This window comes from Belonocnema kinseyi, chromosome 6, assembly GCF_010883055.1.
Source record: "Belonocnema kinseyi isolate 2016_QV_RU_SX_M_011 chromosome 6, B_treatae_v1, whole genome shotgun sequence".
Lineage (NCBI taxonomy): Eukaryota > Metazoa > Arthropoda > Insecta > Hymenoptera > Cynipidae > Belonocnema > Belonocnema kinseyi.
Window position 1 is genome coordinate 72,052,806 of NC_046662.1, and position 24,967 is coordinate 72,077,772.

Genomic DNA, 24,967 nt, shown 5'->3' on the forward strand with positions numbered 1-24,967 from the left:
ATAAAATTTTGAATAGTTGCAATTTAAAATTCTCGAATTTCGAAAATATATGTAGAATTGCAAATTATTTAATTTTAAAGATTGATATTTTAAAGGTAAATACGTTAGAACTTTTTAAGTTTTAATACTTCAATTTGGAAGATTTCCAACTGCAAATTCTTCAATTTTGGAGATTTAACATTGAAATCTATTCACTTTTATTGATCCACTATCGAAAGTTCTTCAATTGTGAACAGAAAAAATCACAGCACTGATTTATTTTTTACAAATTCTTACTATTTTTGACATATTAATTCTTATTCAACATATTTTTCGGGGAAAATAATATGTATCTTTTATGGTTTGGTTAACGTTACCAAGGAAAATAAATTTACCAAATTTAAAAATAATTCAATAAATATTCGCAAAGATATTAGACGGGGAAGAAAAAGTGACCTTTATATGGAGAAATACCCATATGATAGACTTAACTCGATGTGTTCTTATTAAACTAGTGTAAGATAAGTTGCTAAGTCTAAGAAATAAAAGATTGTGAATTTGAAATAATTGTTACTTTTTTTTAATTGCAAATTAGTGCTTGAAATTACATTCCTGATCATTTAGAGGACAACCGTCTGGATGATTCTCGTGAAACCAACACACCTTCTCCTTCATTCGAATCGTTTTATCCTCCTTGGAATGTTTTCTCCGCTTTCGGTTCGAAGTAGATTCAACTCCAGGCATTCGAAATCGAACTCTTCCTCCTTGGACGCAAAATATGTGACCCTTGTTTCTCAATAAAGTCTGCAAACCTCCGCACTCCCTTTTTAAGGACTTGAGACTCTCGGATGAAATTATATTTGCAAGTTCGCTTAATTCGATTTGACCACCAGCGTTCCAAGTTCTTTCGTCCTTTAAGGAAATTATCCGAGCTTTTGATAGAAGGAGATTCGAGACAATATCGACAATTTCGGAAATAATATTTTTATCAACTTGAGTACAATTTCGCACTCTTTCGTTCGTTTCGCGAGGCTTGAAATCGCTCGACCACTGGTTTTCTCCTTGAGTTTTAGGAGAGTCAACTTTCAAGGACCTTTCTTCAATTACTCTTTTAATTTCTTCCTCGCGACTTGTTTCTTTCGAATAAGTTCTTTTTGCACCGATGAAACAAGTTCTTTTGGTGGAGGGGATTCTTAATTTATCGACTCCTATTTCGAAACCGCATTCCTCGCCGACTTTTTTTATGTAGAACATATAGTCCGAATATTGACTTCTTGATGCGCTTCCTCTTTGGTATTTTCTTCCATCAAATTCGTAAGAGCAACACGGCAAAAGAAAAAAGCGACAATTGTAGGAACTTCGAGCTGCTATCACAGGAATCCATGGTGTTAATTCGTCTGAATGATTTCCGATTAACCAATCGACGTTCGGAAACAAACTTTTTGATGATGGTATTATCGTTCTTACCTAAGAAAAAAAAGGAGAAGTTTAGGCACTCATTAGTTATTTTCGCCCCCCCCCCTTCCCCGAGATTTAAGAAACTAAAGAGTGACGCCAAAATAGGCTGTTTTGTCACCTATTTTTTGGACCTCGCTAGCGACCTGGTGAAAAAAAATAAAAATATGTTACAGGTATAAAATTACTCGTCATTAAAACCCAAAGTGAGCATCGCTTTTCGTTTTTTTTTTAATTTCAAAAAAATTTCCCTTATGTAGAGGTTGAGAAGGACCCCAAAAAAATTTTAAATTAGGAAATACCACTAATTATAAAATCATTTTTCATTGTATTTTTTCTATAAAATAAATGTTACAGAAGTAAAACTACGTATTTTCTCGATTGATAAGAGGTTGATGTGAAAAATGATTTTATAAATAGTGGTATTTTCTATTTTTTAATTTTTTTGGGGGTCTTCTCAACCCCTAAATAGGGGTAATTTTTTCAAATTTGTAAGAAACGAAAAGCGATGCCCATTTTTATTTTTAATGACGAGTAATTTGATACCTGTAACATATGTTTATATTTTTTCACCAGGTCGCTAGGGAGGTCCAAAATATAGGCGAACTTTGGCGTCACTCTTTAAAAATTAAAGAGTTTTATATGAAGTACATAAAAGTTTTAGTTTATGCCGTTTTAGTACAAAAAAAGCTCTCTGTCGTTTCCCGGTTCCCAATGATTTTTCACGGTCAATCAAATTTAAAAAATCGAACTCTGAAGATAAAAAATTTTCCACATGAAGTAACAAAAACTGAGGTGCAAATTAAAGCTCTCAGAGCGGAACTCTTAAATTTAGAAATTTAAAAATTTAAGTTTAGAAGTGTTTTAATTCAAAAATGTTTATTCAAATGCTCTATAATTTACACGTTTAAAATGGAAGCTACTAACACTTTTTAACTAAATAATTTTAAATTAAATCCAGTTAAACTGCCAAATAAATTTTTGTAACTTTTATGAATTGCAGAGTTTAAAGATTCAGGTTTAGTTTCAAAAATATAAATCCTTGTTATCATTTATAATGCTAGAAACGTTCAAAATTGAACGATTACATTTTTTAGGAACTGAACACTTATTAAATTAAAAGTTAAATTATTTTCATTTCAAATAGTTTAAAAATCCCTAAAATGCTTCAAAACTGTACATTAAAATCTTAAAACATCTACATATTTTTCACATATTTTCAAATTTTTTCAAACTTTAAATTATTTAACAATTTTTTTCAGAACTTCCAAACATTTTTTTTTAATGATTAGGATTTTTTATAAAATTTTTCATATAAATTTGTTTAAAATCCTGCTAAATTAAAAAATGCCATAGAAATTTCTACATTCATTTTTGATAATTTTTAAACCTATCTAAATCTTTTAAGATATTCTTTTAAAATTAATTTTTCAGAATAAAAAGTCATTTTAAATTCTCCAAGGAAATTAATTTTGAATTTTTATGAAATTTGTAATATCTCTTTAACTTACTCGATTTTTTCTGAGAATAATTATAAATTAATTTATAATTACTAATTTGAAATAAACAGTCTTATATGTAAAGATACGTTAAGTGATTTTTTTTCTTAATTAACAAAATTTCAAATTGAACGGTTTAAAAATGGAATTTTTAGACTGAAATATTTGAAATTGAATAAAAGCCTTTAATTATGAATATATTATTTTGAAATTATTTTAAAATTGAAAATAGTTTATAAAGTTTCAATCGGACTTTTATATGTGTTTAACTAATAATGTTTAAAAATTGAAACAGTGTAATTTTTAATGTTAAAATAATTTAAAAAATCTGAATATTAAAATGTAAGCTTAAAAATAAGAGTCTAAAATGTAAAATTTTAAAAGTGTACGATTTTTCATTTAAACATTCTAAACTGAATATATAATAATTGACAAAGATAACAATTCAACTAATTATTTGAAAAACGACTGAAATAAAGTTGGACAGATTTTTTTCTAAAGATTTGTAAAATTCCCGGTCACAAAATAAATTCACTGTCATTTTCCAGATTTTCCCTGATTCCTAAAATTCCCTGTCATTTCCAGGTTTCGCGGACAAACAATTAAGCAATTGATAAATTTAAGCCCCCTAATTATCAGACTTTATTTTTAGTTTTTTTTTCTCAAATTTTAAATCGATTACACTTCTTTGTTGCGAATTTTCAACCAAAAAAGATGAATTCACAGCATAAAATATAATAGTTTATATTTTAAACAAGGAAATATTTTCATTTAAATAAAAAACAGTTGAATTGAACCAAAAATATAAATTTTCCCCACAATACTTGAATCCTTGAGGAAAAAAGGATTTTCAGTCAACAAAGAAAAAAAATTCATAAAAAATGTAGAATTTTAAACCAAGAAGATTAATTTTTTACTGTACAAGACGAATTCTCAAGACAATGCAGAAGAATATTAACCCAGAAGAATATTTTCTGTCAAAAAAGACCGATTTTTACAAAATATGTGTATTTATAACCAAATAATTAAATTTCCAACCAAGAAAATTAATTTTCTTCCAACTAACGAGATGAATTTTCTACTAAAATTATGATTCTTCAACATTAAAATTACTTTTTAGGAAAGTAGTCCAACTTTCAACCAAGGAGTTGAATTTGTAATAAAAAATATAATATTTGATATTTAAACAAACTTTTTAATTATATATAAAACACAATTAAATTTATTTTAAAAAGGCAAATTTTCAAACAAATAGCTTAATTTTTAGTCTAAAAAAGATAACTTTTTAACCAAAAATGGAAAAGTTAAATTATGATTGAGAAAGAATAATTTTCAACCGTGAAAAGCGAATTTTTTATTACACAGTTAAATCTTCAAACACAAAATATTAATTTAAAAAAAAAAAAAGAAATAAATGAATTTTCGACCAAAAATGAAATCGTTCAATTTTTAGTTTACAAAATTAAGTTTCCACCAAAAATATTAAGTGGTTAAATCTTCAGTTAAAAAAAATTAATGTCCAAGCAAAGAAATTAATTTCCAACTAAAAGAATGCATTTTCAACTGGAATAGTTAAATTTTAAACGAATAAATGAGAGATGAATTTGCAATGAAAAATGATGAATCTTAAACCAAAAAAATTAGTTTTTAACAAGGCAATTTAAATTTCAGCCAAAAAATTAATTTTTAAAAAGGCAGTTTAAATTTCAGCCAAGCAATTGAATTGTCATTAAAAATATATAAATTTTGAAAAAAATGTAGCAGTAGATATTTCAAAAATAAAAAAAATAAAGAGGATTAATTTTCTGCCAAAAGCAAAAAATTTGCAACGAAATACATTAATTTTCAACCTGATACTTAAATTTTAAACTAAAAATGACAATTATCAATCAAAAATGGAATGAAATTTTGAAAGTAAATCGTCAAAATTTATTGAATATCTTATTTTTAAATTTTATAATTTTTATTGTAAATCTCTTAAATTAAATACATTTCAAGTTTTCAATTTTAAAGATTTATAATTTGAAGCTCACCAATTTTGAAAATTCTTTAACTTGGAAAATATAGAATTGTAAACTATTTAATTTTTATATTTTAAAAGTATGTCATTTAGAACATTTTTTAAACAAATTATTTCAAATGAATATGATAATGAATATAATTTTAACGATTTACAATTGAAGATTATTAATTCAGAAAATTAACATTTTTTGTTTTTAAATATGTAGTTAATATTCAAAGACTTGCAGTACAAATTTATTCAATTTGAAAGATATGCAAGCAAAGTCTTCTTTATTTAATGTAAAAATAGAAAATTATGCAATTTTTAATGATTTTTTTAAATAGTTCCATTCCAAAGATATAAAAACGGAAAATATTAATTATAAAGGTTTAATATTGAAATTTATTCAATCTAAAAATGTGTAAATATAAATTCTCACTTTTTGTAAAGAATCGAGAGTTTTCTATTCTAATCTTTCAAATTGAAGATATTTCAAATGTAAGTTCAAAATACAATACTCTTCAAGTCTTCAATTTTAAAGATTTACAACTCATCATTTACAATTTTCAACGAAAAGAATTAATCTTTATTCACTGGAATAGTTGAATTTTAAACAAAAATATGATTTTTCAACTAAAAATGTAATGTTTCAGCCAAAATTTGATAGTTAAATTTTTCGTAAAAATAATATTAAACCAATGAAAAAAACAAAGTTTCAACAAAATAGCTCTATTTCAGCCGAAAAAATTAATTTTTTGATTAAAATGATGAATCTATGACAAAAAAAATATTTTTAATAAAAAAGTTTTACTTTCAACCAAATAATTGAATTTAAATTAAAAAAAGATGAATTTTGAACAAAAAATGTAGTAATAATTATAATGTTAAATAATACCTACTTCCAAATGTGTGCTTTCCGGAAAAAGATCCCAAATTTTCCTTTTCCTCAAATCAATTCCCAATCCTTTGTGTCCTTCGCTAGCAAGAATATGAACGAGCAAACCATTTCCACATCCCAGATCCACAAACGTTTGTCGTTCTTCAGATCCCAAATCGATTCTTTCTTTCTCCCAAATGAGTAACAAATAAGTTGCGATTGCAATATCTTCATAAACAAACTTCGAAGGATCCGTACTTTCTGGCCAAATTTTCACGATTTCTGCTCCGTACTTCTGTTTAAGTTGACCGTATAATTCTGCGTATTTATCAGTCGCAACTAAATTCAGAGAACCATTTACAAAATTATTCTGCACTTCGCTGTTATCAATCCATTTTATTAATCGTGGAAATAATTGTACTTTTATCCATTCTAAGCTCGGGTCGCTTTTATCTTCTAGTTTTTTAACTTTGATGGAGATTTCGTTATTAAGGTGGCAAATTTGATACGGATATTTAAAACCTAGGGATTGTCTGTCATCCAAGAGGCATTTATAGTAAGAAGTGATTGAATTATTGTCCTTTTCTACAATCGTCACTTCAATAGTTGGAGAAAATATTTCGGGATTTCGTGGCAATAACTTTGAGATGTTCAAGTACTTCTTGCTGTTTTCAAGCTCAGGAAAACTGGTATTGTTTAAATTAATATTGAATTTTTTGAAGAATTTTGTTGAGATCAACTTTTCTGTGATATTTTCGGATGAGAGAACACAATTAAATTCTGTGGTTTCAATCCAGTCATTGATCTCGGAGTCTGTGTCTTGAAATTCTAAAGTTAATATTCTGGATGAACCTAAAATTCGTCGATTTACGACATGTGGTTTATTCAACCAAACATCGATTGCATGCCAAAATTGAGTTGGTTCTTCATCGCAAAGTTTGCTAATTACTGTATCGAATTCCATTATTTATCTAGAAATTAAGGATCTTTCATAAAAATACCCAAAAAGTATTTATTTCTTTTGTCCTTCGGGAGTTGCTTCATACTGAAAAAACACATGTTTTTAATTATCTGATAAAAAATAGTTATTTTATTAATTTTCCTAATAACTAAACCCAGACCACACAGCTCCTATAGGATAAAATATAGGGAACAAAGGATACCTTTACTTTTTAATACGCTCATAGGATACTTTTTTCGCACTCAAAGGGTAACAAAATCTGGATAAATTCGTAAGACATCAAAACAATTTAAGTTATATAATGAAATATTTTTGAAATCAAAAAAATTCCATTGCTTTACGTAAAATTGGAATGAATTTAAAAGGAATTTAAAAGGAATTTAAGGTAAATAGGAAAATTTTAAAGAAATTTATAAAAATTCAAGCTGATTGATAAAAATTCAAATTAAGTAGATTCAAGTAAATTTAGAAGAATTCAAGTGCAATAAAAAAATTCAAGAGATTTCCAAAGAATTTTAAGGATCGAGGGTGAATACCAAAAAATGATTTAAAATCTCTTCAAATCTTTGAAACTCTACTAATTTCTTATCAAGAAAGTTTACTAATGACTACAAAACAATGGTAGTTCTAATAATTAGGTAGAATTGAGCAAATTGAGAAGAATTCAATTGAATTAAAAAAAATTCAAGATATATATAAAGAAATATAAAGGAATTCAGGTTAAATTAATAAGAATTCAGGGCGAAATCCAAAAAAACAAATTTAAATCTCTTCAAATCTTTGAAACCCTACTAATTTTGTTGTCAATAAAGTGAAAAATGACTACAAAAAATAGAAGTTAAATAAGGAATTAAGTAGAATTAGGTAAATTTAAACGAATTAAAGTAAATTAAAAAAATTCAAGGAAATTCAAAAGAATCTGATAAAATGCCTACGCATTAAGGGAAGTTTAAAAGACTTCAAGATGAATTAAACAAAAAATTTTTTAAACCCAGTGAATTGAGTGAAATTGGGTGAATTGAGAAGAATTGAAAAAGATTTTAAAGAATTCAGGATAAGTCAACAAGAATTCAAAGCGAATTACAAATGAATTGAAAAAAATATTCAAAATTCTCGTGAAATCTATGACACCCTACGAAATCCTTCGCTTTTTGTGAAGACATTCTTTAAACTCCATTAAAATAATATATAATTCGGTGAAGATCCAGGAAATTCGCCATTTCTAGAAATCCTCCAAAATCCTGGGAAATCTTATAAACCCCCTTAGAATCTTTTTACATGTCTTAAAACCTGATAGGTCATGTAAAATCTTTCCATGTCTCCCGAGATTCTAGGAATTTCCGTAAAACCGTGTACGAATTTTTTAAATCCCTTAAAATCATTTAACCCCTTGGAAATCCCTTCAAACTGTTTAAAGCACTTTAAAATGCCTGAGAATTAAAAAAAAACTTTTAAATATTTCAAATCCTTTGATCATTTTATCAATGATTATCAGAACCAATTAAATAAAAACTTTTAAAAATTCGAGAAAATCTATTGAATTGAGTAAAATTGAATATATTCAGAAGATTTCAAGTGATTTTTAAAAAAATTCAAAAGAATGAAGGATAAATTATTCATAATTCAGGGTGAATACCCAAAACTAATTTAAAATCTCTTGAAATCTTTCAAAAACCTACAAAATACCGTAAATTAATTCTTTAAAATCCATAAAAATATTATAAAATCTCGTGAAATCCTATTATTTATTTCTCGAAATCCTGGAAAATGTATTAAAATACCGTGAGATCTTTAAAATCCCTTACAATTATTGAAATCCTCGGGAAACTGATAAAATCCCATGAAATATTTTTAAATAACTTGAAACCTTATAGGTTCGGTAAAATTGTTGCAGGATATCTTTAGAAAATCTTTACAAACGCACTACAATTTTTTCAAATTGCTTAAAACCATTAAAATCTATAGAAATCCCATGAAATTCTAGAAATCTCTTTCAAATGTCTGGGAATCTTTTAAAATACTCTAAAAAAAATGTAAATCCTTTAAAATGCCTTAGAATGATTGAAATTTATGAAAAGTTTCACCAGGGCGGTCATTTTTTTTAAATTTTCGTCTCCCGGTTTTGTGCCGGTTCTCCCGGTGAATATTTGCGATTTCTCCCAGTTTATAAAAAAATTAAATTTATTTGAAAAACCCAGGGTTTTTCAACACACACACACACAAATTGCGGAAGTCGATAAATATCAGCAAATCTTTTTGAAAGAAATTAATTGATTTCTAAATCATATAATAAGAAGGATAATGAAATTGTTGTGTCTAATAAAGGAAAATACAGATAAGCATTTTATATTTACTAACATGAAAATATGCAAATTTAAAAAATCATTATTAAACCAATTTTCTAATATAAGGTTTTAAATATTTTTGAAATAATATTTAATAATGAATGATATAGAATTGTAAGCTCTTGAAAATTAAAAAATATACCAACGATTTTGGAGAATTGAAATAGAAAAAGGAGTTGAATTGTATAATTTCTAAGCCGAAGCGCTAAAAATTAAAGAACTGTTATTTGATTTGGAGAATCGCGAAATTAGAATGATCCTAGATTAAAAACTTACAAATATGACAATGTAAGAACGATAAAAATGGTATATTTAAGAGTCCAATTTTGGAAATTGGATAGTTTAAAATTAAGAGTAAAATTTAAATATTTAAATTGAGTATATTTATAATAATTCAAGTGATTTACCAAAATTCAAAAGAATTTAGGTGAATGCCCAAAACTAATTAAAAATCTCTTAAAATCTTTGAAATCCTACAAAATACCGTAGATAAATTCTTTAAAATCCAAAAAAATATTACAATATCACGTGAAATTCTATGATTTTTTTCCCTGAAATCCTGGAAAATGTATTAACATACCGTGAGACCTTTAAAATCCCTTACAATTATTGAAACCCTCGGAAAGTTTATAAAATCCCGTGAAATATTTTAAAATATCTTGAAACCTTATAGGTTCTGTAAAATGGTTCCAGAATATCTTTAGAATTCTTTACAAACGCATTACAATTTTTCAAATTGCTTAAAACTTAAATATATTGAAATCTATTAAAAGTTTCACGGAATCTGTAAAAATACCCTTGAAAATTTAAAAAGAATTCACGACAATTCAGAAATAGGTACATTAAATAGTTATTAACCCATGATTTAATTTATTGAAAGAAAAGTGACTAACGTGATCTTGTAATTAAAAAATTTAATTAAAAAGTGGGTATCATAGGGAACAAATCTTGAAAATAGGGTACTTTATGGATCTTAATTAAATATAGGGTACAATAGGGGACATAGAGACCGGTCTGTGAGGCCTGTTAACTGTTTTTAAATTACCTTTTGTAAAACCCACTTAGCATCAGCCAATGCTTTTTCCATTATTTGTTTAACGCGTTCTGGATCAGGTTCATCAACATGCTGTTTAAAGCTCTTAAAATAATAATTAATATCATTAATAATTATTTATAAAGAAAATTAATCAAGGGATGCCAGTTCAGCGATCGGCACTCCGTTAATATTTTTGTGAATGACAATTTATGATAAAATAATGTGTCATATATAAAAATGTATCCTATCTAAAAAAAAAAGTATAATGATATGTGTGGTGTAATAGTATATTCAGAAAATCTTGCAATTATTGTAGTTGAAAACCTGAATGGCTTTTCATTATCCTTAAAAAAAAAGAAATTTAATTGAAACTCATAAAGCTTCAAAGAAGACTCGACACTACAAAAAATGTTAAGTTGTGTTAACTTTTTTCACTTGAAATCAGTTTAAATTGTAAAAATGGATTTTTTTCGGTTTTGTTAGCGTTTTTTTATACCCAAAAGGTACATTTAAAACAAAAATCATCAGATTTAAAGGGTCCAGAGTTTTTTAACAATTTTCGGTTACGTTATCGTTTTACACATAAAATTGCTATTTTAAAACAAAAATCACTATAATTTAACCAAGATTTAGAATCTATTTTAGTATTTTCATAGAAAACGGATATTTTTATTTCAAACATTTTATTTTAAAAAAGATTTACATCTTTTAACAATCCAAAAAACTTCTGAGTAATTTTTATTTTATTTTTTTTTACGTTTTAAATTCAAATATATACCAAAAACTTGTAATAATTTATACGCAAAAATTGGTACATATCATAAAAGAAAAATAATTATGGTTTGAACAAAATTTACACTTTTCGAACAGTTTCAGCTCATATGAACGTTTTCCAGAGGGTTACGTTATAGCGCCTGATAACAAAATTGGTATTTTAAAAAAAATATCAGTGTAATTTAAATATTATTTAGAACCTTTTCACAGTTTTCAATTATTTCAAGGTTTTTCGTCGGATATTGGTATTTTTAATTCAAAAATAAGACTTTAAAGAAGATTTACACCTTTTTAACAATTTTAGGCTGTATTTTAAAACAAAAATTATTATAGTTTAAAGAACATTTGGAATCTTTGATCAAATTTGTTTATTTTATATTTTTCGTGAACAAATTGATGTTTAATAAAAAATTATATTTTTAACACGATTCATAATTGTTAACAATTTTGGATTATGTTAGCGTTCTTAGTCGAAAATTGTCAATTTTAAAGCAAAATTTATAGTTTGAAGATTTCTTATTGTTGTATAGTTTCAGGTTATATAAATGCTCTTCACAGGAAATCGGTTTTCTAAACAAAAAATATTAGGTTTTAAGATGAATAATTTTTTATTTTTTGAAGAAAATAAATCATTACAACTTGAATAATATTTAGAAATCTTGTTAAAACTTTTTATGTTAGTTTTTTTGTCTAAAATTGATATTGTTAATAAAAATGATTAGATTCCAAAGAATATTTACAATATTTAAACAAATTAGGAGTTATATATTAATTCTGAAGTTAGACACATCAATTTCCATCAATTATTTAAAAAATTACCCTCATTATTTATCTATTATATAGATAAAAGATACTATAAAGTAAAAAATGTTCGTGTAAATATAAATAATTATATATTTTAATTTAAAAATTGCATGAAAAAAAACAATCGTCCGAGTTTGTTTTCTTTTTTATTTAAATAAAAATGCATTGAAAAACTATATAAAAATGATCAAAAACTTCAATTCATAAATGTAAAGTTAAAAAAAAGAATTAGTATTACAAAAGATTCAGATTATATTTATTATAAATGAAAATAAAATGACGATTATAGAAATGTGAGGTTATGTAACTGAGTTAGAAGGTTGCAAGTGATTGTCACAGGATTCGGAGGTGCTTTTATAAATAAGTTTTTAAGCAATTATTAAAAAAATAATGGGACTCACTTGTTTAATTGAGTGTTTATAAAATTCCTGTGATCCTTTTGGCAACTTTCGGCATTCTCGAATCAAAAACCTGAACAATGATTTTGGTGAGTTTGCTGATGTTTTCAAAAATGCACTTGACATTACCATTATTCGTCACCTGACGACCTTGTTATAATAATTTGCACAATTCACGCTTATCTTATTTATTGTTGATAACTTTGTCAGTCAATTTTTATTCTATAAACAAACAATAATGTCCACGCGCGATTGAAGAGATGGAAGAAACTTTAGAAAGGAACGAACCTAACCCCCTTTTCAAAGATCAGAAAATAATATTTCATCATAAAAGGCTTCAAATTGATTTTGATTTTATTTTACTTCTTAAGATTCTTTGGCAGAAAATTTCCATTTTTGTTATGTTTTAGTGATAGTAGGATGCCTTTTAAATATTAAAAAATGATTTAAACGATTTAGAAAGGTTTTTAATTATCTGTGCTACCTTTTGTTTTTAAGTTTTATTTCAAATTATAATCTCAGATTGTATGTTTAAAAATGTATTTTTCGCTACTGTTTATAATTTTATATACTGTAGTTAAGAGTAGTTTTATTAATTATTTAACTCACTAAAAGTGAGCCTTATAATTTTGAAATATTGAGAAGTACTGATAAATCTATACTTTAACTCAGAGTTGCTACAAAATTCCAATTTAAAAATTCCCTGATTTCCATGAAAAGTGCATCTTTAATAAAAAATAAACAAAATTATTTTTCAACGATAAGTGTAAGAGCATTGATTTTTTCATTAAAATACTCAATGAAAACTGGCTATTTTTCAATCCAAAAAGAGTAATTTTCAACGAAGAAAAATTTTTCAGTAAAAAAAAAAAAAATTTACTTTTTAACACAAAACGGTGTAATAAAATTGTAATAGCATCCACATTTGCACCAAAATGTGTATGTTTTTTAAATTTTGATTCGAAAACTGTTGAATTAAACGAAAAAATGTGAATTTTTACCCAATTAGTTGAATCATCGATCAAAACAGCCTAATTTTGAAACCGAATAGATTAAAGGAAAAAAATCTTATCCAAAATGTAGAATTCTCAAGCCAAAACGACAATTTTCTTGCAAAAAATGAGTTTTTAATTCAAAAATATGAATTTTTTATAGAAGAGTGGAATTTTCTACCAAGATAGTCTAATCTCTAACCTAAATCAGAAGAGTTCTCAAGAAAATGAATGAATTTTCAACTATGAAAGATAAATTTTCCAGCCAAAATATAATAGTTACATTTTCAGTTAAAAAAAATTATTTTTAACTAAAAGAAAAGTAATTTTCTACAAAATAGTTATATTTCAATTAAATAAATGAATTTTGCAACTATGTTGATGAATCTTCAACCAAAGCGATGAATTTTTAATCAAGTAGTTGAATATCAAAGTCAAAAGATGAATTTTCTTCCAAAAAACTCAAAGTTTCAACCAAATACATAAATTTTCAACAGAAAAGATGAATTTTCAAACAAAAAATAGTATTGTTCAATTGTAGGTTAGAAAAATAAATTTCCAGAGATCAATTTTCAGTGAAAGAAATAAATTTTTTACTAAAATGATGAGTCTTTAAAACAAAGAAACTGCATTTTTTATCAAATATGTGGTTAAATTTTTAATCCAAAATATTATTTTTCCCCCCAAAAAAGTCAGTCTTTTAACAAAATAGATGAATATTTAACAAGAAAGATACATTTTCAACTACAAATAGAATGTTAAATCCGATTAAATGTTAAGTTGCAAGAATTAATTCCAAATTAAAAAACGTACTTATTTTTAACGAAAGAAATTAATTTTCAACTAAAAAGATAATTTTTCAACCAAATATTTAAACTTTTGAAGAAACCTTTAACTAAATAAATGATTTTTCAACCAATAAGATGAATTAGGCAGGAAGAAGATTTAATATTCTACCACAAAAAGATCAATTTTCAACGAATTAGTTTAATTTTAAACTGAAAAATATTTTTTAACCAAACATGAAATAATTAAAAGTTTAGTAAAAAAATTTAATTTTAAACAAAGAAAATGTTCAACAAAATATTTAAATTTTCGCAAAAAAAAGTCTTCAAGTGAAACGGTGACTCAATAACTAAAAAAATTATTTTTGATAAAATTAGTTCCACTTTAAACAAATTAGTTTAACCCACGAAATACTAATCCTCAACAAAAAATGTAGTAGTTGAATCCTCAACCAAAACAGATTAATTTTTATTCGAACTGTTGAATTTTTAACCATCAAGAATTACTTTTAAACAAAATTCTTAAATTCTCCACAAAGTCGTAAAATTATCTTCAATCTCAATTTATGCAAAATTTTCTGGATCTGTCAGATTTTCCCCGACATTCTCTGATTTAACCGAATTCTCTAACCTTTACCAACCCTGTAACTATTTTCCTTACGTAATTGTGGGAATTAAATTTTCTAATACTTTACTTATTTCCATAAATATAAACTATTTGTCTTTCGTTTTAGGTTAGGAAAATAAACAAATAAAATTAATCATCTTTAATTTTCGAAATAAAGACTTAAATTAAAAAAATGCAGCCACTCAGTACTTCTGGAATTATTTTTGGTACAAACAGTAAAAATTACCTAAAAATAATTCGCCAAATCCGTAGTACTTTTCCAAGAAATCAAACTGCTGGAATAATTAGTAAGTCTTCTGCGCTAATTTCCTTGTAGCGAGTTTTGAAAGTACATTTTTATAGTTTATAATTTTTTTTCAGTAATTGGAGATGAAATATTAAAAGCTCAAGTGAAGGATACGAATTCTCAGTTTATATGCAATCTTCTCTATAAATGTGGAGTTAGAGTAAAGAAGGTTAGTTCAAATAGGAAATTTTTTAAATTTTTGGAATGATTATTTAAAAATAAGATACTTTTTGTTTAAGATTTCTGTCATAAGTGACAATGTTGACGAGGTAGCAAATGAAATTCGTGAATTCTCTGGGAAATATACTCATGTAATTACTTCTGGAGGAATTGGACCGACACATGATGATGTTACTTATGAGGGTAATTATAATGGCTATAATTATAACTAGCGTTTAAGGGCGGATCAAGATTTTAACGAAATAGTTGAATTTTCAATCAAAGGAGACAAATTTTCAACTAAAAAGTTGGATTTTAAAATGAAAAAAATCAATTTTCAACAGAAAATGGAATAGTTACATTTATATTATCTGAAATAGTTGAACTTTGAAAAAAAATTTTACTAAAAAAGATAAATTTGCAACAAAAAATTTAAATAATTAAGTTTTAAGTTAATACAATCAGTGTTGAACCGAAAAAATACGAATTTGCAAAATTAAATGAAATTAAATAATTAAATTTAGAGTCAAAAAATGAATGTTGAACCAAAACATGAATTATTAACTAAAATTATGCAATATTCAACTGGAATAGTATTTTCGTTTTCAGTTTACAAGAACATTATTTTAAATAAAGAAGAAACAAATTTGCAATAAAATAGTTAATTTTTCGGAAAACTTTTCATAATTCATTCATTTTCATAACTCATTTTATATATAAAAAAATAGTTTTTTAAAAACAAAATAAGGAATTTTCAATGAAATAAATGAATTTTCAATTAAAAAAGACGGTTCGATTTTCAGTTAAAAAAATTAACTTTCAACCAAACTGCTAAATTTTCGACTCCAATGACGAATTATCAACTGAAATAGTTGAATTTAATGCCTACTAAAAAGATGAATTTTCAACCAACAAGATTAATTTTCTACAAAAAATACGAATTTTTCACAGACTACATGAATTTTCAAGAAAATAGTTTAATTTTTAAATAAAAAATATTAAATTTACCCAAATAGTTGAATTTTTATGCAAGAAAGATAGAATTTTGACAAAAATAAAATAGTTTGATTTTCCGTTAAAAATCTGATTCTTAACCAAAAAAATCGAATTTTCAGAAAAATAGTTGAATTTTCTACAGGAATAGTACAATCCCTAGTTGAAAAATTGATTTTGAACAACCAGAGATAAATTTTCAATTATAATGATGAATCTTTCAACAATAAAACTAATTTTTAACAAAAGAGTTTAGGTTCCATCGTTTTGTTGGCTGAAAATTCGTCTTTTGGTTAATCTCAATTGTGTTTTATTTAAAATAAAAATATTTTTCTTGCTGATATATTAACTCTTACATGTTTTATTGAAAATTAATTTTTTAATGTTGAAAATTAAAATCCTTGGTTGAAAGTTGAACTGCATTCTTAAAAATAATGTTTTCTGTAGAAGATTCATCATTTTTGTAGAAAATTTATTTCTTTGGTTGAAATTTCAACTACTTTGTTAAAATTTCCCTTTTTGGGGTAAAAATAAATTTTTTAACTGGAAATTTAATTATTTGGTTGAAAACGAACTTTTTGGTTGAAGTTTCATATTTTCAAGTTAAAAATGTAACTATTTGCTTATAAATAAATGTATGTATTTTGTAAAAAATTCGTCTTTTTTCATAAAGAAAATAATCTTCTTGTTTGAAAATCCCACCATTTGGGTAAATCTTTTTTTTGTTTGCAGGGAATTCCTCTTTTTTTTGTAGAAAATTAATCTACTTGGTTGAAAATGTAATTATTTGATTGAAAATTTAGTTTTTTTGAAGAATTCTCGTCTTTTTAGTTTGGAAATTCCACTATTTTGTTCAAAATTGAGGTACTATATTCAGAATTCGTTTTTCATAGTTAAAAATTAATCTTTTTTCAATTGAAAATTGTAGATTTTTATTAATTTTTTCTCTCTATTGATTGGAAAATCTTTCTTTGTTGAAGATTCAAGTATTTTGTTAATAATTCATTATTTTCGTGTTAATTATTTAAAAAAAAAAAATGGAAAATTACTCTGCTTTGTAGAACACTGGTCTTTCTGAGTTGAAAATTCAACAATTTGATTTAAATTTTATTTCTTGATTGAACGAAAATATTTTCTTGCTTGAAAATTGAACTATATGGTTAAAAATTTGTCTTTGATAGAATTAACCCTTTTTATACAAAATTAGAATCTTTCCTTCGTGAAAATATCACCTCTTGAATTTTTTATGACGAATTATTATTTTTTGGTTGTTGAAAAATACAAAAATGAACTTAATTACATGGATGGAAAATAATATTATAAAATGAAAAAATGGGAAAATGTGGATTTTGGTTTTCTATTCGGCATATTTTATCATCCACGAAACATGCGCGGATCTACAGGTTGTCGAAAAACAGCATCGCACCCTCCCCCAGAATTTCTTGACTTACCTTATCTTTTTTCATTTTCACTGGAAAATCGAGAAATTTGATTTAAAAAATATCAATATTTGAAAGATTGCAAAAAATTATGTGTGATAATCTTGAAATTGATTTATTCACGTGGTCTAACTATGAATTACTTTTGCAATTTATATTGAAATTATAAATTAAAAAAAAATGTAATGTGCAATTTGAAAATGATTATTTTTTAACTATTTAGTTTCATGATCCTAATTTAAGAATATTTCAATATTGTACGAAGTTTGGAATTCTGTAGTTTTTAATGATTAAACTAGGCTAGGATTCATTATATTTAAAGCCTCTCATTCAAAATCATATAATTTTTAACGTTTTAAGAAAAATTAAACTTTAATGGTTTACAATATTTAAAATTCTTCAATTTTGACTTGTGAAAATAACCGTGAATGTCTTTTTTTTTACAGAAATCTTATTTTTTAATAATTAAATTTATCCAAGCACTTTATCTGTTACTAATTATTAATTTTGTTTATTTATTTTTAAATTGGATAGCTTATTAAGATTTACATTTTTTCAGGTCTCGGTAAGGCGTTTGGAAGTCCTCTTCATTATCATCCAAAATTAGTTGATATTGTAAAGAATAAATTCGGAGTAGAGAGTGCTTCTTCTCCCGGATTCAAGTTAGCTTACGTGAGTTCTATGAAATAATTATAGAATTAATCAGTTGGGAATTTACTATTGTATCTTTGACTGGATTTGAGAATTCGAGAAGCAGAACGCGTTACTTTTTTGGTGTGCAAATTTTACCCATAAAATTTTCCCTATAAAGAGTTTGCTATAATGAATTTCTTATCACTTTTTCGCGATTCTAGAAAAATCGTTGTAGAATATTATTATAAGAAATTCGGTATAGAAATTAACAATTTTTAAATATTGAAAGAGGCGATGGGAAAAAGGAGACCGTTTACGTATGCTCGTTTGGAGTGTACCATTTGAGGGTTAAAATTAAAAAAAACGAAGTAAAAAAGAATGTCAAAAGACCTCGAAAATGTCAAGGAATGTCAAAGAATTTTGTAGAAAAATAGGATCCGAATTTTTATATTTCAACAGATTTAACGGATTTAATAGAATTTCCAATTATTTTAAATGATTTACAGAATTTTAAAAGATTAAGAAAATTTAAAGGGGTTTTAAAGATTTTTTTTAGGATTTGCAAACATTTTTAGTTCGATTTTAGGGGCTTACAGAGAGCATTGGAAAATGAATTAAAGTTAATAAAATTTCAAGAGGTTTCTTCCAAATCCAAAGCTTTCGAGGGATTTCCAGAAATTTCAAAAGATTTGAAAAATTTTATTGAATCTTCAAGGATTAAAAGTTTGTTGGATATTTGAACGGGTTTTAATTAGAACTTTACGAAATATGTTCAACTTAAATTTTATTTAAGCGATTTTCAATGATTCTACCTATTTTAATGGATTTTTATGACTTTCAAATAAAAGATTTCGAGGAATTTTCAAGGATTCCAAAGTATTTAAAAAATTTGAAGAGCTTTTAAATAAATGTACATGATTTCAAAATAGTTGAAGGAATTTCACAATATTTTAAGGTTTCTATTGAATCTCCAAGGATTTTAAGGGATTTGAGAGAATTGTAGGGGTTTGAACTTTTTTTTAGAGATCTTGAATGAATAAGTTGAAATTATTTTAAATATTCAAGGGAATTTAAATTATTTCTACCCACTTTGATAGATTTTTAATATTTCTCAACGAAAAATTTAAAGGATATTAGGGAATTCTAAAGGATTTCAAGATATTCAAACAATTTAGAAGGATTTTTAATAACATACACTTATCTTAGTAGATTTTTATGTCTTTTAAAGGAAATATTTCTAGGGATTTTTAGGGATTCCAAAGAATTAAAAATATTAAGAGAGATTTTAAAGAATTTTGTAGGATTTCTAAAGATTTGAAGCAGTTTTAGAAGATTTATAGGATTTCATTGAATCTCCAAAAATTTCAAAACATTTGAAAGATTTCTAAAAGTTTGAACTGGTTTTTAGAGATCTTGAATGAATAAGTTGAAATTATTTTAAATATTCAAAGGCATTCAAATTATTTCTACATACTTTAATGGATTTTTAATATTTCCAAAGGAAAAATTCCAAGGATTTTAGGGAATTCCAAAGGATTTCAAGGTATTCAAACAAATTCGAAGGATTTTTAATAATTTCTACTTATTTTATTGTATTTTTATGTCTTGCAAAAGAAATATTTCCAAGGGATTTTCATGGATTCCAAAGGATTTAACAAATTTGAAGACATTTTGAAGAATTTGGTAGGATTTCCAAAGATTAAAAGGAATTTTACATGATTTATAGGATTTTATTGAATTTCCAAAAATGTTAAAGGATTTGAAAGATTTCTAAGCATTGGAACGGGGTTTTAGCGAACTTAAATAAATATGTTGTAATTATTTTTAATAATTAAGGGCTTCTAAATGATTTCTACTCATTTTAATGGATTTTTACGATTTCCAAAGAAAAGTTTTTAAATTATTTTAGAGGATTTCAAAGGATTTGGACACATTTAAACAATTCAGAAGGATTTAAAATGATTTCTCCTTATTTTGGCGGAATTTTATATCTTTCAAAAGAAAATATTTCCAGGGATTTCAAAGGATTACAAAGGATTTCAAGATATTTAAATCGTTTCTAGGGATTTAAAATAATTTCTACATATTTAAGTGGATTTTTATGACTTTCAAAGGAAATTTGCTAGGGATTTTAAGGGATTTCAAAGGATTTAAAAAATTTGAAGAGATTTTAAGAGATTTGATAAGATTTGTGGGAATTTCACAAGATTTAAAGGACTCTATTGAATCTCCAATGATTTAAAGGCATTTGAAAGATTTTTAGGGGGTTGGACATTTTTTTAGAGATCTTGAATGAATAAGTTAAAATTATTAAAAATATTCAAAGGCGTTCAAATTATTTCTACCTACTTTGATGGATTTTTCATATTTCTAAAAGAAAAATTAAAGGATCTTAGAGAATTCCAAAAGATTTCAGGGTAGTCAAACAATTTCAAAGGATGTTTAATAATATCAACTTATTTTATTGGATTTTTATGTCTTACAAAAGAAATATTTTCAGGGACTTCAAATGATTTCGATATATTTAAGTGGATTTTTATGACTTTCTAAGGAAATATTTTCAGGAATTTTAAGCAATTCCAAAGGATTAAAAAAATTTGAAGAGATTTTAAATAATTTTGTAGGATTTCCAAAGATTTGGAAGAATTTCTCCAGATTTGAAGCACTTTATTGAATCTCCAAGGATTTTAAGGGATTTAAAAGATTTTCAGGGATTTTAATGGTTTTTGAGAGATCTTTAATGAGTAAGTTGAACTTATTTTAAATATTCAAGGGCTTTCAAGTGATCTCTACCTACTTTGATGGATTTTTAAGATTTCTAAAGGAAAATTTTCAAAGGATTTTAAGGCATTCCAAAGGATTTCAAGATATTCAAGCAATCTCGAAGGATTTTAAAGAAGAGAATTTCGATAAATTTTAGAATATTTTAAGGGTTTTATGGAATCTCCAAGGATCTAAACGATGTCTAGTGGTCTTAATGGGGCTTTTAGGGAACTGTAATGATCAATTTTAATTTGATTTTGTATTTAAAGGATTTCAAAATTTCCATTTTTTGTGGTGGATTTTTACGATTTTCAATAGAAAGATTTCAAAATATTTAAACAATTTCATGCGTTTTAAAAGAATTTCGTAGGATTTCCAAAAATTTTAATGGATTTCTAGAGAACTTTGGAAAATAAATTCAGTTACATGAAATTTCATGGGATTATCAGCGATTTAATAGATTTGCTGGGATTTTAAAGGATATTCAATATTTTCTAGAGAACTTTAGGGAATATAGTAAATTTTATTTCCAGGGATTTCTACGGATTTCAACGATTTCAAGGGGTTTGAAGGAATTAATCGAATTTCAAAGGGTTTTAAGTTATCTTAAAAGATTCGAAAGAGTTCGAAGGGATCTTAAAGAATTTTATAGAATTTCCAGAGTTTTCAAGGCATTTCAAACAATTTTTACGAGATTTGAATGGATTTTGTAGGACATCGAAGTGTTTGAAAGATTTGAGGGAATTTTAAACATTTCAAGAGATTTTAAAGTTCAAATTTTGCAATTTTGCATGAAAGTTTCTCTCGTTTTTTTCTTAGATCTCAGTTTTTTGTATCACACGTCATTTATTTTTGAGTACAATAACTCAGGACCTACCTTCTTATTTATTGACAATTTCGGGCCTGATCTTTGATGAATTTTACTCTAAAGGTAGTAGGTCTCTTTTAGAAGTTTACTAAAAGAATAAAAATATCCGCAGATTCCCAAAGAAGCTTCTTTGCATTTTGGAAAAAACGAAGAAACTGGAAGACCCCTGACTTATCCTTGCGTGACACTGAAAAATGTTTTCGTTTTTCCGGGTTCACCAAATTTCCTCAAAGGATCTTTCGGATCCCTGTGCGAAGTATATTTTTAATCAAGTTATACAGTAAATAAAATAAAAAAAAGGGAAAACAACTGTACTTAATATATTTATGAATTCCTTTTCAGAAACTCTTTCGCACTAGTAAACATTTTTTTTCGACTCAACTTTATTTAAATGCCCGAGAAGAAGTGTTTGCAAATGCTCTTACATCCGTTTCTAAAGAATTTCCTGACGTAACTTTCGGATCTTATCCTGATTTTTCACATAGGTAGGATTAATAATAATATTAATAATAATAATAATAATAATAATATTAAAAGATATTAAATTTCGATAATGGAATAATATGTAATTAATTTTTTTCAGTTATTACAAAGCTCGAGTTACCATAGAAAGTGATAATGAATTAGAGGCTCAGAAAGCAAGAGATAAATTTTGTAGCTTAATTCCAAACAATATTTTAGTTGATTACGATCAATCTCCCTTGGAAAATGTTGTACAAAAGTTCGAAAGATTTGTAGAAAAACAAAAAGAACGAAGAATCTATGAAGATTGTTTGAATAAAATCGAGTAATTGATTTTTATTATATTTTAAAATGATGTGATAACTTTTTTTTAATTTATGTTTTACATTATAGATCCATTTATCAAGCAGCGGATAAAGTAGCAATTTATTTTGATAGCAATGCTGAATCTATTGTTTTAACACATTTAGCGTTTATTGCGAGTAAGCGAATTCAAAGAAATTCAAGCAAAATAGAACTTCTATATTGTCCACAAGGCAAAATTTCTTCCGCAGAAGAAAAATTTCTTAAGCAAATAGTAGAAACGTGAGTTGATTAAAATATTTTATCTCAAGAAAGTCAAATAATATCGAAAGATTTTTAATTTATATTTTTTACGTACTTATAAATAAGAAAGCGATTTATTTTCTTATAATATGTTTGATTTGCAGGTACGCTGTAAGTCTAGTTTTTCTGAAAGAATCTCCGCAAGAAGCGATACAAAATTTACCACTGACAAGACCGGATTTAAATATAATTTTATTTGGGGCAAAATCAGAAGAGGAGAAAAAAGAAGTGTTCAAAGAAAGTGAAGAATTGCCACGTGACATTAAAATGGAGTCTCCATTGATGGGTTGGACAAGCACAAACGTCTGGACCTTCCTGACATCTCTTTCACTTTCATACTGTTCAGCTTCTGACAAAAGATAACTTGATACAAATTTTATCGAATAAAATTCACCAACATAACTCCATATTAGGATTTTATTTTAAATTTATTTCAAGTTATTGAAAAAGAATAAGTGATTTACACCTTATGACGAAATGATAATTTAATATCAATTTAGTTGGATGAAATTCATCTGCCTATCTCGATGTTAGGATTTAATTTTTTATTTGTTTTAATTTATTTATAAAGAATGAGTTATGTGCACCTTATGAAAAAAAGAGAGTTTGATATAAATTTTTTCGAATGGAATTTATCTACCTACCTCAATACTAGGATTTCATTTTTTCAATATACTTGAAGATATTTAAAAAGAATTATTGAGATACAACTCATAAAAAAATTAATACAAATTTTGCGAATGAAAATCATCTGCTTACCTTCAGATTAGGATTTCATTTTAAATTTGGTTTAAGTTATTTAAAGAAAGTCATATACACCTTATAAAAAAAGATATTTTAATAAAAATTTTGTTGAATGAAATTCATCCACCTGTAGGTGAATGAATTTAAAAAGTATAATTGGTATACTCCTTATGATAAAATATAATTTAATACATACACATTTTTTTGAACGAAATTCATCTATCTACCTCAATATCAGGATTTAATTTTAAATTTGTTTTAAGTTAATTAAAAATAATAATTGATATACACCTTCTGACAAAAAATAATTTGATGTAAATTTTATCGAATGAAATAAATCTACCTACATCGATTTTCTAACTCAATTTTGAATTTACTTCAGGTTATTTAAAAAGAGTAACTGATAATTCCTATCAACTTCTGACAATAGATAATTTGATTCAAATTTTATCGAGTGAAATTCATCTACCCAGCTTGAAATTAGGATTTAATTATAATTATTTTATGTTATTTAAAAGAATAATTGAGATATTATATACCATACAGATATATAAATCAGGTTTGCTATAGACACGGGAATTTTAAAAATCCAGGGTTGAATTTGTTGTCTTTTTTGGTTGAATTCAATTGTTTTTGGTTTAAAATAAAAGTATTTTTTAGCTAAAATATCAACTATATATTTTTTTTGAGAATTCATATTTTTTGACTGACAATTCAACATATGAGTTAAAAATGCAACTACTTTGAGAAAAATTTTTTTTTTTTAACGATTTATAATTTTAGTGGCAAAAACCAACTATTTTTATTAAAATTTAAAAATTTGTTTAAAAATTTTTTGTTTTAAATTGATTTTTTAAAATGAAAATTGATCCTAAATGATCACTCATATTGTTATTTGTTTATGAATTTCATACAGTTTTACAACATAAGACGATCACTCATATTTCATTCGTTTCTGAATTTCATACAGTTGCAAAATATAAAACACTAGACACTAACACTTCTGTATGCACTAATAGGTCTCCGAGATTACTCTTTTTCAAAAGGTCAAAAAATGCCCCTGATTACGAATATCTTGGGTAGGTTTGAGAAATCTGGGTCAATTTTTGTTTAAACAATTTTTTAAAACAATTTCCTTATTTATTCACAAGAAACAAAGTAACGCAAAAATAGGATGTTTTTTTGAATATTTTTTTGGACCTCGGTGACGATCCGGGGAAAAATATGTTACAGGTATCAAATTACTCGTCATTGAAAACCAAAGTGAGCATCGCTTTTCGTTTCATTTTTTTTTAATTATCTCTATTTAGCAGTTGAGAAGATTCCAAGAAATTAAAAAATAGGAAATACCACTAATTATAAAATTAGTGGTATTTTCAATTTTTTAATTGTCCTTGGGATGTTCTCAACCCCTACATGAAGGTAATTAAAAAAAAAAAAAAACGGAATGCGATGCTCATTTTGGTTTTCAATTACGAG

General features: G+C 25.6%; 2 protein-coding genes across 3 annotated transcripts; one reads left to right on the forward strand and one right to left on the reverse strand.

Annotated features, from left to right (window-relative positions):
* Positions 1 to 536: 536 nt before the first annotated feature.
* On the reverse strand, positions 537 to 14,780 carry LOC117174611 (probable tRNA (uracil-O(2)-)-methyltransferase). 2 transcript variants are annotated; one of them, XM_033363855.1, is made up of 5 exons: positions 14,762 to 14,780; positions 12,134 to 12,203; positions 10,164 to 10,256; positions 5,835 to 6,857; positions 537 to 1,446 (listed from the first exon to the last, which is right to left on the reverse strand). In XM_033363855.1, the coding sequence occupies exons 4-5, from the start codon at positions 6,774 to 6,776 to the stop codon at positions 571 to 573; spliced, it is 1,818 nt and encodes a 605-aa protein (XP_033219746.1). In that variant the 5' UTR covers positions 6,777 to 6,857; positions 10,164 to 10,256; positions 12,134 to 12,203; positions 14,762 to 14,780; the 3' UTR covers positions 537 to 570. The 2 variants fall into 2 exon arrangements, with proteins under 2 accessions (XP_033219746.1, XP_033219745.1); XM_033363854.1 differs by lacking the exon at positions 14,762 to 14,780 and adding an exon at positions 12,260 to 12,454.
* Positions 12,054 to 23,536, forward strand: LOC117174612 (FAD synthase-like). The gene is made up of 10 exons (XM_033363856.1): positions 12,054 to 12,219; positions 14,642 to 14,822; positions 14,896 to 14,990; positions 15,061 to 15,184; positions 17,972 to 18,084; positions 21,789 to 21,932; positions 22,019 to 22,161; positions 22,260 to 22,463; positions 22,532 to 22,723; positions 22,849 to 23,536. Exons 2-10 carry the CDS (start codon positions 14,708 to 14,710, stop codon positions 23,105 to 23,107), a joined length of 1,389 nt encoding a protein of 462 aa, XP_033219747.1. The 5' UTR covers positions 12,054 to 12,219; positions 14,642 to 14,707; the 3' UTR covers positions 23,108 to 23,536.
* The last annotated feature ends 1,431 nt before the right edge of the window (positions 23,537 to 24,967 follow it).

Bases quoted from the DNA above. Each gene is read 5' to 3' on its own strand.
- LOC117174611 (XM_033363855.1), bottom strand. From the start codon at position 6,776: ATGGAATTCGATACAGTAATTAGCAAACTTTGCGATGAAGAACCAACT. The intron at 1,447-5,834 runs GTAGGTATTATT...TTTTTTTCTTAG, and splicing joins CGGAAAGCACACATTTGGAA to GTAAGAACGATAATACCATC.
- LOC117174612 (XM_033363856.1), top strand. From the start codon at position 14,708: ATGCAGCCACTCAGTACTTCTGGAATTATTTTTGGTACAAACAGTAAA. The intron at 14,991-15,060 runs GTTAGTTCAAAT...TTTTTGTTTAAG, and splicing joins GTGGAGTTAGAGTAAAGAAG to ATTTCTGTCATAAGTGACAA. The intron at 22,464-22,531 runs GTAATTGATTTT...TTTACATTATAG, and splicing joins GATTGTTTGAATAAAATCGA to ATCCATTTATCAAGCAGCGG.